Source organism: Nicotiana tomentosiformis, chromosome 12, assembly GCF_000390325.3.
Source record: "Nicotiana tomentosiformis chromosome 12, ASM39032v3, whole genome shotgun sequence".
NCBI classification, from domain to species: Eukaryota; Viridiplantae; Streptophyta; class Magnoliopsida; order Solanales; family Solanaceae; genus Nicotiana; species Nicotiana tomentosiformis.
Window position 1 is genome coordinate 123,020,204 of NC_090823.1, and position 17,185 is coordinate 123,037,388.

Below are 17,185 nucleotides of genomic sequence, written 5' to 3' on the forward strand. Positions count from 1 at the left end.
AATAATTTTTGAAGTTGGCTCAGATAACCAGCTATTGTTCTTGTCGAATGAGGGAGAGCTCATTGCCTTATTGATCTAGTGAGTTGTTATGGGTTCCTGTATGTTTCTTTCACCATCGGCAATGTACGAAGGATTTAGAACGAGGTTTTGTTTGATACGAGGTTTATTACCAGTATTGGGTTTGATTTTTTTTGGCAGCTATTGTGGTTAGAAGTTATTAATATGCACATTTGAGTTATGTGGTATGTCAATTGATTATATCTTGGGTTATGGTTAAGGCTTAATACAGCTTGTTCAGACTTATACAATGTGTAGATGCGAGATTCAGGTCTTATAGGAAATTCCAGATGTTGGAAATTGGATTTTGTGTTTACGGGCTAAGGTTGAAGTAATGATCTTCAGTTATGTTGTGTTGTCAGTCCTATGTGGAATATGGTGACGTGGGATCACCCTCGGGTATGTGCGTGGTAAGGTTACACGGCGGTCTGTGGGATTAGGAATAACTCTTGCACGTTCGAGGAAGAACGTATGTATAAATGGGGTAAAATATAACGACCCGACCGGTTGTTTTGAGCATTTACACTTTGCTCGGTAGTTTGAGTACATGGGTAGCTCCATATGATGTATTATGACTTGTGTGTTTTCAAGTTATTCGGAATCGATTTGGAAGAATGAATTTCATGATTAAGCTTAAGTTGGAAGAGTTGACCAAGTATGACTTTTGTAAATTTGACCCCAAAATGGAGTTTCAATGGTTCCGTTAGGTCCGGATAGTGATTTTGGACTCGGGCATATGCCCGGATTTGCATTTGAATATTTCTAGAAGGATTCAGCGCTAATTGGCAAAATTTGGAAATTTAAAGGTTTAGAAAGTTCACAAGTTTGACCGGGAGTTGACTTTGATGGTATCGGACTCGGATTGTGGTTCGGCGAATTGGAATAGTTTTTTTATGTCATTTGGAACTTGTGTGCAAAATTTAAGTTCATTCCAAGTTGATTTGATATGTTTCGGCGCAAGTTTTTGAAGTTGAAAGTTCTAAGTTCATTACTTTTGATTTGAGGTGCGATTCATCATTTCGATGTTGTTATGCGTGATTTAAGGCCTCGAGTAGGTCCGTGTTATGTCATGAAACTTGTTGGTATATTCGGACGGGTCCCTAGAGGCTCGGGTGAGTTTCAGACGAGGTTCGGACATTTTCATCGAATGTTGCATTTGGCTAAGGTTGCTGGTTCTGGAGTTTCCTCATCTGAGGAAAAATGGACACAGATGCAAGTCCGCAGATGCGACAGTTAGTCGCAGAAGCAAAGGAAGGATTGTCTAGAGATCAACGCAGATGCAGAAGAAGAGGTACACCTGCGTGTGCGCGGAAGCGGAATTTCTGATCGCAGAAGCGGGTATGTGCGCAGAAGCATGTTTTGTCTCGCACCTGCGCTTGCGCAGAAGCGGTGCATGTTGCGCAGGTGTGGAAGAGCAGACCTCCAATGTTTTCCGCAGAAGCATCGTCATTCATTTAGTTGTTAGGCTTACCTAGTGCTAAACTATATTTGATTCTATCTTCGTTTTTGGTAATTGGATGAAATTTAAAGAAAAATTGGGGGTTTTAGCCTAAAGTTTCATATAGTGAGCTTTTGAGTTTTGAACATCGATTAGAAGTTGGATTTAGGTGAAACTAGTATGGTTGGACTCGTAATTAAATGGGTTGTGGGATTTTACAAGTTTCGTCGAGTTTCGAGGCGTGGGCCCCACTATTGACTTTTGCTTGACTTTTTGAGCGGAGTTGGAAATTTTTTAAATTGCTAAATTGTAAGCATTGGAGTGTATTTTGATTAATTTGCATGTTGTTTGACTATTTTCGGATCGTTTGGCTTGGAATTGAGGAGATAGGAAGACGTTCGTAGGTTGATACGCGCGGAATGGAATTTTCGGAGTATTGTTTAGCTTTCTCGGTATTGGATTCGGCTTGTTCGAGGTAAGTAACACTTCTAAACTTGGAGCTGAGGGTATGAACCCTAATTATACGTGTTAAGTGATTTTCTTGGAGATGACGCACATGCTAGGTAACGGACGTGTGGGCATCACCGTAGTAATTGTGACTCAATCGTTTCCGTAGAGATGTATAGTCAATTAACTTGTATTTTCTATGTATTTTCCATGTGTTAGAGAAACTGAGATGTGACTCATATTAGAAATTATGGTAAGACAAATGTTGGTATTAATTGGACTCATTGGGGTTATTTCTGTTGTCGAATTATATGTTTAAATTATAATTTTGTACTTAGTCATATTCATTCATTGCATATCATATCTTAGTCTCTGTTGCTATTAATTGATACATCATATCATTATTTTGGGCTAGTTTCATGACATTGTGATCCCGAGAGACTGGAGAGGTTGATGACTGAGTGAGGCCGAGGGCATGATTGTGAGTGATATTTATGGGATCGGACTGCACGCCGCAGTATGTTTTATTGATTTTTGCCTGGATTTGGCTTATTATAGCGCTTGGGCTGAAGGAACCCCTCGGGAGTCTGCACACCCCCAGTAAGCGCAGTTGTTATTTATATTTGGGCTGGATTTGCACTGGGCTGGATCTGCCCTAAATATTTATATTTGGGATGGATCTTCCTTGTGCTGGATTTGCCCTAAAGCGTACTGAGTGACTGAGTGAGAGGGATGGATCTTCCATGGGCTGGATCTGCCATGTACAATAAGATTGAGTACTCTGAGAGTGTGAGTATATAAGTTCATCACTGTGCTGCATTGCATTAGACATGCATACTTGATATGTATGCATAGAGAAGTATTTTTTCTTATGCCATCTGATAATGAAATTTCTTATCTGTTGTTTAAAGTTTTGAGAAAAATCACAGTTTTTAGACTTACTCATATTTTCGGTGATTTCGACAAAAGATTGAGTTTTACAATTATACTTGAAAAGAAAATGTCTATTTTTCGGAACTATGAACGAGCTGAGCATCTTTATTATTGAGTTATTACTTGTGTTGCTTTTGTTATATTGTTATGAATTGTTGCTGGTTATTGGTGTTGGACTATGACCCTTGTCCCAGCTCATCACTACTTTCAATCTAAGGTTAGGTTTGTTACTTTATTGAGTATATGGGGTCGATTATACATATACTACACTTCTGCACCTTAAGTGCAGACTTTGGATGTTGATGTTGTTGCGTACGATGGGAGATGGATCGAAAGATGTACTTGTGTTCCAGTTTTGGCTATCACTTGTCCTTTGTGGCATTAGATTCGAATTATGTTCATTTATATTTCGAACATATGTTGCAATTATTTCACTTCAGTCTTGTAAAAATCTAAATCTTAGACGCTCATGATTTATACTACCAATCCTTTAAGAATTATTTGTATAATGGTTCAGTTGTATTAATATTTCTTCTCTTAATTAATATCATTTGAACTGGTTTGTAGTTAATTGGCTTATCTAGCAGGTTGCGTTAGGTGCCATCACGACGGTTTGGATTTTGGGTCGTGACAGATATTCATTTCGACGGATATCTTTAAAACTAAACAAGTTCCTCTTGGACTTGGAGAAGAACATTGCATTATCTATGATAAGTATTGTTCCCCTAGGCAGAGTTATAGTAGCTCTTCCAAGGTCTTCAATTGGATTACTACTACCAGAAATTGTAGTAACATCCGCCTTACACATACTTAAATAAGAGAAATATTTCTTCTCTTTGAATATTGTATGTGTCGTACATGAATCAACTAAACAAATATTTTTACAATTGAACTTTGATCCAAATTTGCTTTGTGGGATATCTATATTTGCTTCCCATGATTTGACATACAAAAGAAATATATGAATAAATATTAGTATTTTCAGAGAAAAGGGAAAAGAAACAAAACTAAATCAATGATTCAATAATAATCTTTTAATGCAATTTCGAGCAAATTCTGATAATTACACGGCTAAAAATAATGCAATTGTACTTTATTTACACTTATTACCTTCTCAAAAGTTGCCATGGTGCTAATTTACACTTATTATTTTGTAATTAAGACGTTCTAACGTCTAATTTTATCATTAATTATAGTACTAGATGGAAAAGCTAGTCAATCACCAAGTTTAAAGAGCATTTAAATTGTACTGATTCGTTTTCTTTCTACTCTGCCAATAATAGATAAGTAGTACTTTCACTTTTAAAGTTAACTTGAATTGAGATCAAATGTAAAAGCAAGGCAGACAACGATTTATTACTTTAATAAAGAATATGTCAATCCTTAAACTAAGCAAACTAAAATATTGTTTAAAACAAATACTGGAATTATATTTAATCAAAACGAACTAACACCATTTCATAAAACAAATAATACTAATTGATACTAATAACTACTACTCATGTAAAGAAATGTGATTATGTGATGTTTATTCACTAGCTACTACGAATAGGCAAACAAAAATAATAATAATCAAACTACTCAATCATCTTTAACTAAGGATCCATCACCGATCAAGTGATCTATTTTTCCATCAGGGTGCTTAAAGAAGTCTGCCACATCCAAGTGGATGATGTCAAATTCATTGTCATAGACAAAATTAGCTTCAGGGCCTTTATTCTTTAGAGATGCTTGATAAAGCTCAACCAAATAATTTAGTGTACGACAAATATTTGCCCAATGGCATTTTCTACCGCAACGAAAGCATTCAGTTTCTGAACCCTTTGCTTTTGGCTTCTCATCTTTCCCTTTCCACTTTTGGTGGTTATTCTTATCTAGGGGATGATTAATACCAGAAAAATTTCTTCCTTAGCCACGAACAGGGCCACGACCTTTTTCACACTTGGCATAATGGGAATACACCTCATCCACTTGAGGCAATGGTGTAGACCCAGTGGGTAGATTTCGTGATTTCTCATGAGCAAGTCGTTATTTCGTTCAGCCACAAGGAAAAGAGAAATCAACTCAGAGTACTTCTTGAAACCTTTCTCTCAGTACTGTTGTTGCAAGACCATATTGGAGGCATGAAACGTTGAGTTTTTTTAATCATATCATAGTCAGTGATACTATCTCCATAGAGTTTCAATTTAGAAGTAATTCTGACTATCGCAGAATTATATTCAGAAACAGACTTAAAGACTTGGAGCCTGAAATGAGCCCAATTATATCGTTCTTGTGGAAGAGTGACCAACTTTAAGTTGTCATATCTTTCCTTTAAGCCATTCCACAAAATAAGTGGATCTTTGACTATGAGATATTCTATTTTCAACCCTTCATCAAGATGATGGCGTAAGATCAAGGCCTTAGCATAGTCTTGGGTACATGCTTTATTTTTATCTTTAATGGTGCCTCCAAGACCCATTGCATCTAAATGGATTTCAGCATCCAAAACCCATGTCATATAGTTCTTGCCCGAAATTTCAAGGGCAACGAACTTTCTTTTCATAATATCAGTCATAATTAAAAGAGGAGAAACGTTATACCTTAATCTTCTCATAGAGCTTCTTGAAACAGTAAAGTCTCGTGCTGATAACGAAAAATAAAAAAATAAAAAATAAGAATAATATTGCAGATAAGAGAGAGAGAGAGAGAGAGAGAGAGAGAGAGAGAGAGAGAGAGAGAGAATTCTTATTAATTTTTGGATGAATTATAATGGAATAGAACCCCTCTATTTATAGGGAAAGAGTGACTTAGCCACCAAATAATAAACCCTAAAATCTCTCTAAAATATAGACATTCACCTTAAATACAATTCTATTTATAACATTCTTGATATTCTTGCAAATTTAGAATAATTCTGTGTTGTACACAATTGAATATCACACAGATTCTTTTTAATTTTTTATTTGACAAATATTGTTTTGTATGCAAAACTAGGTGTAACGACCCGATCGATCATTTTGAGTATTTGCATTCCATTCAGGTATTTGAAGTATTGAGTAGCTTCATATGATGTATTATGACGTGTGTGAATCATCGGGGTTGGTTTTCAGGTGTTTTCGGAATTAGTTTGGAAGAATGAATTTCATAGTTGAAGCTTTAAGTTAGAAGATTTGACAAAGATTGACTTTTTAGTATTCGACTTCGGATTGGAGTTTTGATGATTTCGTTAGGTCCGGATGGTGATTTTGGACTCGAGTGTATGCTCGGATTTACATTTGGATAATTCTAAAAGGTTTCGACACTAATTGGTGAAAGTTGAAAATTTGAAGGTTTGGAAATGTTCATAGGTTTGACTTTATTGATATCAGGGTCGTATTTTGATTCCGAAAGTTATAGTAGGTCCATTATGACATTTAGGGCTGTGCATAATTTGAAAAATACCGTATTACCATACCGAAGCCGAAATTTTTGGTATTTGGTATTTGGTATTTTGATATTTTGGTATGGTATTTGGTTTACATTTTAAAAACATTTGGTATTAGGTATTATATTTAGTATTTTTTTTTTTAAATACTGAAATACCGACACCGTACCGAAATATATATTGGATTAATTTTAAATATCATGTCATCCTTCCAGCTCGCAGTTTCCAGAGAGCTTAAGGAGAATGTTTCTAGTTCCATGTTCTTTAGTTAAAGCCTGCGTGCTACCTATTTTTGTCTATATGGTTAATGGATGTTACCCGAATGATTTTTGTAAACAACACTTGTGAAAAACTTATTTTGGTCACATTTGAGAAGCTTACTAGTGTCTGGTATATTATGGAGATGCAAGTTAGAGTTTTAGACCAGACATACTTACATGTTGATGAAGTTTGTAAACATTATTCTAATCTTATGCTCTTGTTTATAGAAGTCTCATATATGATGTGTAGTGTTATTGCATTCATAAGATTAATTTTGATGGCTAATTATAATTTAAATTTTACTTGCTAGTTAAAGTGTTATTCTCCCCTAAATATAACGTTCAGAAGCTACTTTAGAACCGAATAAACCGAAGTTACCGTACCAAATAAACCAAAACCGAAAGGCACAAAACCGAACAGTACCGAATTTAGTTAGGTACGGTATTGGTATAGTATTTTATGATACCGAATACCTAAAATACCAAACCAAAATATCTAAATACCATACTGTACCGACCGACGAACATCCCTAATGACATTTATGACTTGTGTGCCAAATTTGAGATCAATCTGAGGTGTTTAGACTTGTTCGCCGTTAGTTTTGAAATTTGAAAGTTCATTAACTTCATTATATCGATTTGAGGTGCGATTTGTGATTTTGATGTTGCTAAGTGAGGTTTGAAACATCGAGTAGGTTTGCGTTATGATTCAGAACTTACCTGCAAAATTCGGGGTCGTTCGGAGTTAGTTTGATAGCATTCGGATGCTTGGTTGTAATTCTAGAAGTTCTTGAGTTCTCCCTTCAAATTTCATGTGTGTTGATGTCCGATTCATGGTTTCAGGTGTTATGTTGTGGATTTGATCATGCGAGCAAGTTCGCATGATATTTATAGACTTGTGTGGATGTTTGGCGTGGAGCCCCGAGGGTTCAGGTGAGTTTCGGGATGGTTTCAGACCATTTTTAGGCCATTTTCAGTTGGTGGTTTTTGGCTACAGGCGTGTACATTGCAATCGTGAACATTTAGACGCGTTAACGAAAAGCAAACTGCAGTTTGGGGCCTTGTGAATCGCGATCGCGAAAGCCTTTTCGCGATCGCATAGGAGATCTTTCTGCTGCACAGGGCTGACTTTGGAAGCTTATATCTTGTAATTATAAGAAATTTGGAGATGATCCAAAACTAAACGTTGTAACCCTTGATGTCTAATTTTCAGAAAGTCAAACCATTTGTCATTTGGAGTTTTATACAAAACGTTATGACCATTGTACTAGAGGCTATCCGGGAAGAGTTTGGAAATCGTTGTTGAAGAATTTGTTCATCGCGATTGCGAAGAGATGTCCGCGATCGCGAAGAAGGAAGCCTGAGCAGTAGATTTAATGTCCAATTTTGGACCTTTGATACATTTATACATATTTTGAGCTGGGACCTTAGGATTTAGCAATTCTTTAGGCGATTTTCATCACATGGATTGGGGTAAGTATTCTCTACACGGTTTCGATTTTATTTCATGAATCTATCTTCATATTTGGCATTTAATTGAGGATTTCAAGAGAGAAATTGGGGGATTTTGTTTAAAGTATCATAGAGTAAAATTTTGGGTTTTGAAAATTGATGCGGAGTCGAATTTGAGTGAAACTAGTATAGTTGGGCTCATAATCGAATGGATTGTCGAATTCTGTAAGTTTTGTTGGGTTCCGAGGTGCGAGCCTAAATTTGACTTTTTGGTTGACTTTGGAATTTTGATTAAAGATTTGACCTTTATCATTTGGAATTATTTTCTTAGGTATTATTTGATGTATTTGAGTTGCTTTTGGCTGGTTTCGAGCCGTTCGGAGGTCGGTACGTGCGGGGTGGCCTTTTTTGGAGTTTTGTTTGGCTTGCTCAGTATTGGATTTGGATTGTTCGAGGTAAGTAACATTTCTAAACTTGGTGCTGAGGGTATGAAATCCTGAATTACGTGTTATGTGATTGATGTCGAGGAGATGCGCATGCTAGGTGACGGGCGTGTGGGCATGCACTGTGTGAATTGTGATTTAGTCAATTCCATGGAACTGTGTAGCTATCTTACCTAACTCTATGTGTTTGAGCATTCGAGCTATAATTTATGCTAGAAATCATTTCTAGGCTATATGTTTATCCTATTGGGGCCAACTGAGGTCATTTTTGTTGTTGAGTTATTTGTTTACATTGCAATTACGTACTCAGTCATATGCATTCCTTTGCATATCATATCTCGGTCTTTGTTATCATTTATTGATACATCACATCATTATTTTGGGCTAACTTTAATGACATTATGAGCCCGAGAGATTGGACAGATTGATGACTGAGTGAGGTTGAGGGCCTGATGGTGAGAATATCGATACTATAGCACGTGAGTTGTCCGTGCAGCACGTGAGTTATCTGTGCATAACTAGATATTGATACTATAGCACGTGAGTTGTCCGTACGGATCCAGATTTTGATACTATGGCATGTGAGTTGTTTGTGCAGTACGTGAGTTGTCCGTGCGGATCAGACTTTATTGATTCATGCCAGAATTTGGCTTATTATAGCGCTTGGGTTGGATCGACCCCTCCGGAGTTTGCATATCTACCGTGGGAGCAGTTGCTAGCAGTTATTATGTTTGGGCTGGATCTGCCCTGTACAGTATTGAGTGACTGAGTGTGTCGAGTGATGGAGCGTGATGAGTGGAAAGTGTGAGACAATGAGATTGAGTACTCTGAGAGTGTGAGTACATGAGTTCATCATTGAGATGCATTTCATTTGACATGCGTACTTTAGATACATGCATAGAGATGCATTTCCTTCTGCTACCCAGTTTTGGTGACATTCATGATTTCACATGTATATTGACATGTAGGAATAGAGATGTATTTTCCTCATGTTATCTGAAATTGAAACATCTTATTTATTGTTAAAAGGGTTTTGGAAAAATCACAGTTTTCAAACTTACTCATATGTTTTTGGTGTTCCGGCGAAAGATTTGGAATTTACTGCTATACTTGAGAAGCATGCCTATTTTTTGTAATTGTGAGCGCGTTGAGCATCTTATCTCCAAGTTATTTTCTTGCACCACTTCTATTATATTGTTATGAGTTGTGGCTGGTTATTGGAGTTGGACCTTGACCCTTGTCCCAGCTCGTCACTACTTTCAACCTGAGGTTAGGTTTGTTATTTATTGAGTACATGAGGTCGGTTGTACTCATACTATACTTCTCTACCTTGTGTGCAGATGTTGGATGTTGATGTTGTTATGCACGGCGGGAGCGGGATTTGAAGACGTACCTGCGTTTCGGTCATAGCTGCCTCTTGATCTTCGTAGCTTTAGAATTTTAATTTGTTCATGTATATTTCAAACAGGTGATGTACTTTATTTCATACCAGCTTTGTAAATTCTAAATCTTAGAAGCTCATGATTGTACTACCAGTCCTTGGGAAATTCTTTGTATAATAGTTCAGTTGTATTATCATTTCTTCTCTTAATAAATATCATTTAGACTGGTTTTTTGTTAGTTGGTTTACCTAACGGGTTGGGTTAGGTGCCATCACGACTAGTTGGATTTTGGGTCGTGACACTAGGGTTGTGCATTTGGATCGGATATCCAAAATCCGAACCAATCCGCTCAATTCAGATTTTTGGTTTTCGGATTATGTTTTTATAAAATATCAGATAGCCGAATCGGATTCGGATTGTTATAATTTTAACCTGATCTAATCCAAATTATTAGAACATGTATAAATACTAAAATTTAATTTTGGGGTTTAGGTCTTATTTCATTTTCAGTCTTCACGCCTAGTTTATATCGTCTCTATCTCTAAGCTCTCTTCAGAGTTCAGAGAACATGTTGCTCGCCTGCTCTATCTGTTCCGCTCCACCTCTCTTCTCTGTGTTCCAACTATGGACGGCTACCGGACGACAGTAAGACCGACTTCTTCTCTCTCGCGCGTTCTCTCTCTATCTCTTTCTCCCCCTTTCGTAGAGCTTACAGGAAGTGTTTGTTCTCTTTTATTTCATGGAAGAAATTGATTAAATAAATTATGGACTGCTACTAAGACTTATTTGGGTGCATGTATCAGTTTGGAACCGCTGAGATTTTAATTTTTGATTTTTTATCTAAATTTATTTTGGGGGTTTCACTCTTCACTTACTTTAACAAAAATAGTCCATACTAGTACTACTATTTGTGATGACCTGATAGGTCACCTTTAAATTTAACATTCAATTATGTGCTCCGAGACCTCGAATAACACCATTCAGCATTTCTTGACTTGCTTGCGCAGTCCATATATTTTTCAAAACTCATTTGAGTTGACTTCGGTCAACGTTTTGAGTTGACTTCGGTCAGCATTTTGAGTAAATGCACCCGGATCAGTGTTTTGATGGTCCCGGTAGTTTCATATCGTGATTTGGGACTTGGGTGAATGCCCGAAATCAAATTCAGAAGTCCCTAGCTAGAATTATCGCCATTTGACGAAAACTAGAAACCTAAAGGTTAAAGATTTTCAAAGTTTGACTGTAAATTTGACTTTGTCGATATTAGACTAGTATTGAAAATTTCATAAACTCATAAGTCCGAATCGACGTGCAATTTGTAGTTTCGACATTATTTGATGCGATTCGAGGCCTCGAGTAGGTCTGTGTTATGTTACGGGATTGGTTGGAATATTTGGACGGGGTACCAAGTGGCTTGGGTGAGTTTCGGACGAGATTCAGATCGTTTAGAAAATGTTGAATGAAGCTGGTTCTAGGAAGAACCTGGTGCAATCGCACCTGCAAAATTGTGACTGCAAGTACGTGGCCGCTTTTACAGTATTCTAGTCGCTTCTGCAATGATGGCAATGGCCTTGTCTTGCCGCTTCTGCGGCTAACGGATCGCAAATGCGATGGGCCTCGCTTCTGCGGCTTCATTTGCGCTTTTGCGCAGTCGCAAATGTGATGTGAAGTTCCGCAGGTGAGGTCCTTTGCATGGTTGCCTGGCATAGCAAATGCGAGCTTTGTCTCGCAAATGCGAGCTCGCAGATGCGAAACATGAGTTTGCATATGCGAAAATACTGGACAGAATGCATAAATTCGGGAGTTCAACATTTTTGCTCATTTTTGAGTTTTAAGTCTCGGATTTGGGCATTTTCAAAGAGATGTTTCACGAGATTGAACTGGGTAAGTGTTCTTTATCCTATATTGATTATATTTCATGATTCCATACTTATTTACTTCATGAATCCATGAATTTAATTGAAGAAAATGAGGTTTTTATAAAATCTACCAAAAAATGTAAAATGAAGATTTGAAAGGCAATCTGATGTCGGAATTCGATAATTTTTGTATGGTCGAACTCGTATCGGAATGAGTGTTCGGATTCTTTCATTTTTGTCGGGTTCCAAAAAGTGGGCCCCACATTAGCTTTCGGTTAACATGTCCGAAAATGACTTAAATTAAGTTTCTTTCGAATTGTGAAAAATTTCTAAAGCTCAAATTAAATTGTTGATAAATAAATTACTAGGTTGGTTGGTTTGGAGACTAATTTGAAAGGAAAGGATGTGGCCAAGTGATCACTTGAATTACGAAGCAAGGTAAGTGTAATGACCCGGCAGTCGTTTTGCTTTTTAGAACCCAATTTCCCTAAATACGACTTCCCGTACTTGCTTTTACTGATTTATGACTTGCGGGGATGGTTGGTTCGGGATTTAGAAGAGTTTAGGTTGAAATCAGAACACTTAGTTCCTTAAGGTTGGCTTGAAAGGCCAAGTTTGACTTTGGTCAATATTTTTAGTAAACGACCTCGAAATCGGGATTTGACGGTTTTAATAGGTTCGTATGATGATTTCGGACTTGGGCGTATGTTCGGATCGAGTTTTGGGTGACCCGAAGCGTTTCGACGCCTAATAGTAAAAGTTGGTTCTTGAAGGTTTTTTTAAGTTCTTTAAATTTGGTTTGGAGTAGGTTTTGGTGAAACCGAGGTCCGAATGCAATTTCAAGACCGGAAATAGTTCCGTAATGTCATTTAAGACTTGCACGCAAAATTCATTATCAATCCGAGTACTCTAATTCTGATTCGACGCGTTCAGAGCGATTTAGAAACTTGAAGTTCAAAGTTTGATTCAATTTGGTTTTGGGGTGTGATTCTTGATTTTGCTATTGTTTTATGCGTTTCGAGAGTTCAAGCAAGTCCGTAATATGTTTATAGACTTGTTGGAGTAGTTGGACTGGGTCCCGAGGGGCTCGGGTGCATTTTGGACCTCCCGGAGGCTGGGGAGCTTTTTCCCTTCGTGTTCGCATGTGCAAGACCGCGTTCGTGGAGGTCTGGGTCCTCTAGCCTCGGGTTCGCGTGACCTGGCCCGCATTCGCGTAGAAGAGGCTGAACTGGGTGGCCGCTGATTCGTTCTTCGCATTCGCGAAGAAGCCCTCGCATTCGCGTGGGGTAGGCCAAGCGAGCCCCCATGTTCGCGTTGCTCCTGTCGCATTCGCGATGGGTAAATTTGCTTGGGCCTGGGCCGTTTGCCTTCACGATCGCGAGGCCTCTTCCGCGATCGCGAAGAAGGTAGACATGGGCAGAAACTTTTTAAAAAATGGGACTTAGGCTATTTTAGCTCACTTCTTCCATTGTTGGGCGATTCTTGGAGCTCTTAGAGAGGGGATTTCACTTAGCACTTTGAGGTAAGTAATTTCTATACAATGTGAGTTAAATACATAGTTTATAGGTAGATAATAACATGTAAATTAGTGAAAATTATGGGTTTAGGTGAAAACCTAGGTTTTTGATAAAAATGAGATTTAACCACGAAATTTGTTATGGAATTTTGTAAAAATCATATATTTATGTTCTTAAGGTTATGGGTAACAACTTTCTTTAAAAAATTTTGAAATCCGGACACGTGGGCCCGGGGGTGAATTTTAGGACTCTTGCAATTTAGGTTGGGTAATCACTTAAATGGTGGAATTATAAACTTTTGAGCATAGATTGATTAGTTTATGTAATGTTTGACTAGCTTCGAGTCATTTGGCATCAAATTTGAAGGTTTGAGCACGTTCTTGAATTGGGAAGTAGGCTTTGAGACGAGGTAAGTCTCCTTTCTAACCTTGTAAGAGGGAACTAACCCCATAGGTGAATTAAATAAATTTTTGTACCTAATTGTGGGGGCTACGTACGTACGAGGTGACTAGAGTCCGTACGTAGCTACTATTATGTTATTGTCCGGGTAGTCTAGGATCCGTATCATGCTATACTTGGAATGTTTGTGCCCTTACTTGCTAATATAATTACTTAGTCATGATAGAAATTGATAAAAGAATTGTATAAGGTTAAATTCACTTACTTGAAGGTTGTATGAGATAATTGACTGTAAATGAGAAACTTGTGTTTTCTTGAGAAAAAAAAAATTTATTTGTGGATCGGGTCGAGCGCCTCGGTAGTAAATAGATACATCTATGGTCAGCGCCGTTCGACCCTCCGGCAGAGCACAATTTAATATTATGTTGAACCGGGCCGTACGACCTCGGCATAATTGCACATGCTAATTATTTGGAAATTCTCCTTGATTTATTCTGCTTAAATGCCTTGAAATGTAAGTTGCTAAATGGTATTACTGAAATTTTAGTTATAACTATGAAAGAAGGACTTATCTCTTCCTATTGTTGAACTGACAGTATCATTCATGATATCCATGCTTAGCATAATACTTTTATTACATTATTATTGGCCTAGTAGGTGTCAAGTCGACCCCTCGTCGCTACTTCTTCGAGGTTAGATTGGATACTTACTGGGTACATATTTTTTATGTATTCATACTACGCTTCTGTACTTAATTGTACAGGATCTGAGGCTGGTGTATCTAGTTACCCGCCCGGCGCGCATACCTGATCTTGGACCGACACTTCACGGTGAGCAGCCCCTTCCGAGCCATTCAGCAGCATGCCGGAGTTTCTCTTTTGTTTTTATCTGTCTATTCTGTTTCAGACAGTAGGATAGTCATCTTTTGTATATTCTAAAAGTTGCCCACACACTTGTGACACCAGATCTTGGCACATATTAGTAGACTTTATTTTTTGGGTTGTAATTCAATAGTTATAACTACTTTTAGATGTTTCCGTTTGTTTGCCTTAAAAATCCTTTGTTTATCAAATGCTTTAAATGTAAGTAAAACTAAATGTTGTATTTTCTTAATAAACAAAAACAAATGGAAAATCACTAAGTTGTTCATTGTTGGCTTGTTCAGCAATGGTGCTGGACACCATCACGGCCTGACATGGAGTTAAGTCGTGACAACATGGTATCAAAGCACTAGGTTCACATAGGTCTCACAAGTTATGGGCAAGCCTAGTAGAGTCTTGCGGATCAGTGCGGATACGTTCGTACTTATCTTCGAGAGGCTATGGGGTGTTAGGAAACTACTCATTATTCATCTCCTATCGTGCAATTGATGGTATACTAAATTTCCTTCTTCTATTCTCTCACAGATGGTAAGACGCGCACGGCGGACGTTCCAGACCCGGGAGGAGCTACTCCCCCCATTGCTAGAGGCCGAGGCAGAGGCCGGGGAAGGGCACCGGCCTGAGGTAGGGGACGAGGGCGACCCAGAGCTGGCCCAGTAGCACCACCAGCGGATCCAGTGGAGGATCCCATTGTTGAGGAGCAGGGCGAGGTGCCTGCCGCAGAGCCAGCCCCGGTAGATTTCATGACAACACCGGGCTTTCAGGAGGTCATGGGTCGTATGATGCTGTTCATGGACACCATGACTCAGGCTGGTTTATTTCCAGCGGACCCAGCCACATCTCAGGCAGGAGGGGGAGCATAGACACCTACTGCTCAGGCTCCTGGGCACGCAGCTGCAGTATATCAGACTCCGGGTGCACTACCCGTGGGCGGAGCCCAGCCAGTTACGGCAGCTGCACCTGAGCCTAGACTGACTACGGATGGCGATCTGAAGAAGTTATTGAACAGATGGTCTAGGTTACACCCTCCTGTCTTCGGAGGCAAGCGTCATGAGGATGCCCAGGATTTCATTGATAGGTGCAGGGACAGACTGCACAACATGAAGATACTGGAGTCTCATGGGGTTGACTTCACTACTTTCCAGCTGGAGGGTCGGGCCCGTAGATGGTAGCAGTCTTATCTTCTTGGCAGACCAGCAGGTTCTCCTCCCATGAATTGGAGCCAGTTCACACATCTTTTCCTGGATACGTATATTCCACCCTCCGAGAGGGAATAGTTGCGGTATCAGTTTGATCAACTTGAGTAGGGTCAGATGTCAGTGACCGACTATGAAGCGAGGTTTTTCTGAGTTGTCTCGCCATGCACTTATGATACTTTCTACGGACGCAGAGAGAGTGCGGAGGTTTGTTACGGGGCTGCACTCCGGTATTAGGGCCAATATGGCCCGAGAGGTTGAGATGGGGACTTCTTATCAGCTGGTAGTAGGATTGCTCAGAGGATTGAGGGCTACCGTCAGAAGGGGAGAGAGCAGATGCAGCAGGACAAGAGGGCCCATTTCTCTGGAGAGTTTAGAGATCCCCTGGAATACCGTTCTGTAGTCCCAAAGTAAATATGCAGTACAGGGGGATCTCCCGAAATACCGTTACGTAGTCCCAAAGTAAATATGCAGTACAGGGGGATTTCCCGGAATACCGTTCCATAGTCCCAAAGTAAATATGCAGCCAAACAATAGAATTCAATAGTTACGGCACGAAATTTTACAGTTCAACCTAAGTACCAGTTAAGGAAAGACAGGTAAATTCACTAAACATGCTGCACGTAGTTTAAGTAAATAGTTAAAGCAAGTAGGCATGCTATTCTAGTCTAGCTGGATACTACACATGCTGATGGGACTCAAATCAGAAGGAAAATAGGTTATTACTTATTAGAAAAATCAGGTTTTTACACCATTTGCCCGTGTATGTACTCGTCACCTCACGTACACAGCGTTCATGTATCAAAAACAATACAAATTCTATGGGGAGTTCCCCCATAAAAGGTTAGGCAAGCCACTTATCTCGAACCAAACTCAATCAATCAGTAAGAATGCCTTTTCCGCGAATATCTGACTCTGAATGGCCCAAATCTTGCCAAAACAATTACATATCATAAATACAATTATAATAGGCTAATCTAATTAATGAAAACAAGATTTTAATAAAAATTCTGAAATCCTTCCTAAAAGATCGACCTGGACTCACGTCTCGGAATCGGGTAAAAGTCATAAAATACGAACAACCAATCACTCAAGAGTCTAACCATATAAAAATGACTCAAATCCAACCACAAATCCCCTTCCAAATCTCGAAATCTTTGTTGAAGAAGTTCTTCCAATTTTTTTCAATTTCAACCCCAAAATTCAAAATTAAAGAGGAAATTAATGATGGATTAGTGGAATATAACCATAAAGGAGTTAAGAATCGTTACCCAATCGATATCTCTGAAAATCCCTCAAAATCTCATCCAAATCCGAGCTCCCAACACAAGTTGTTTTGTTAAAATGGCAAAACCCCTGTTTTTTGGAAACTTTAATAATGCCCAGTGATTCTTTAATCGCGATCGCGGAAATAGCCTCGCGATCACGAAGAACAACTTTGCTGCCCCAGAAATTAACTCTACGCGAACGCGTAAAACACCACACGAATACGATGCTCTGGCTTTCATACTTACG

General features: G+C 38.8%; 1 protein-coding gene across 1 annotated transcript; it reads right to left on the bottom strand.

The window, feature by feature from the left end:
- Positions 1-4,456: 4,456 nt before the first annotated feature.
- On the bottom strand, positions 4,457-5,336 carry LOC138903337 (uncharacterized). Its single transcript, XM_070191286.1, has 2 exons — positions 4,949-5,336; positions 4,457-4,749 (listed from the first exon to the last, which is right to left on the bottom strand). Exons 1-2 carry the CDS (start codon positions 5,334-5,336, stop codon positions 4,457-4,459), a joined length of 681 nt encoding a protein of 226 aa, XP_070047387.1.
- Positions 5,337-17,185: the final 11,849 nt, after the last annotated feature.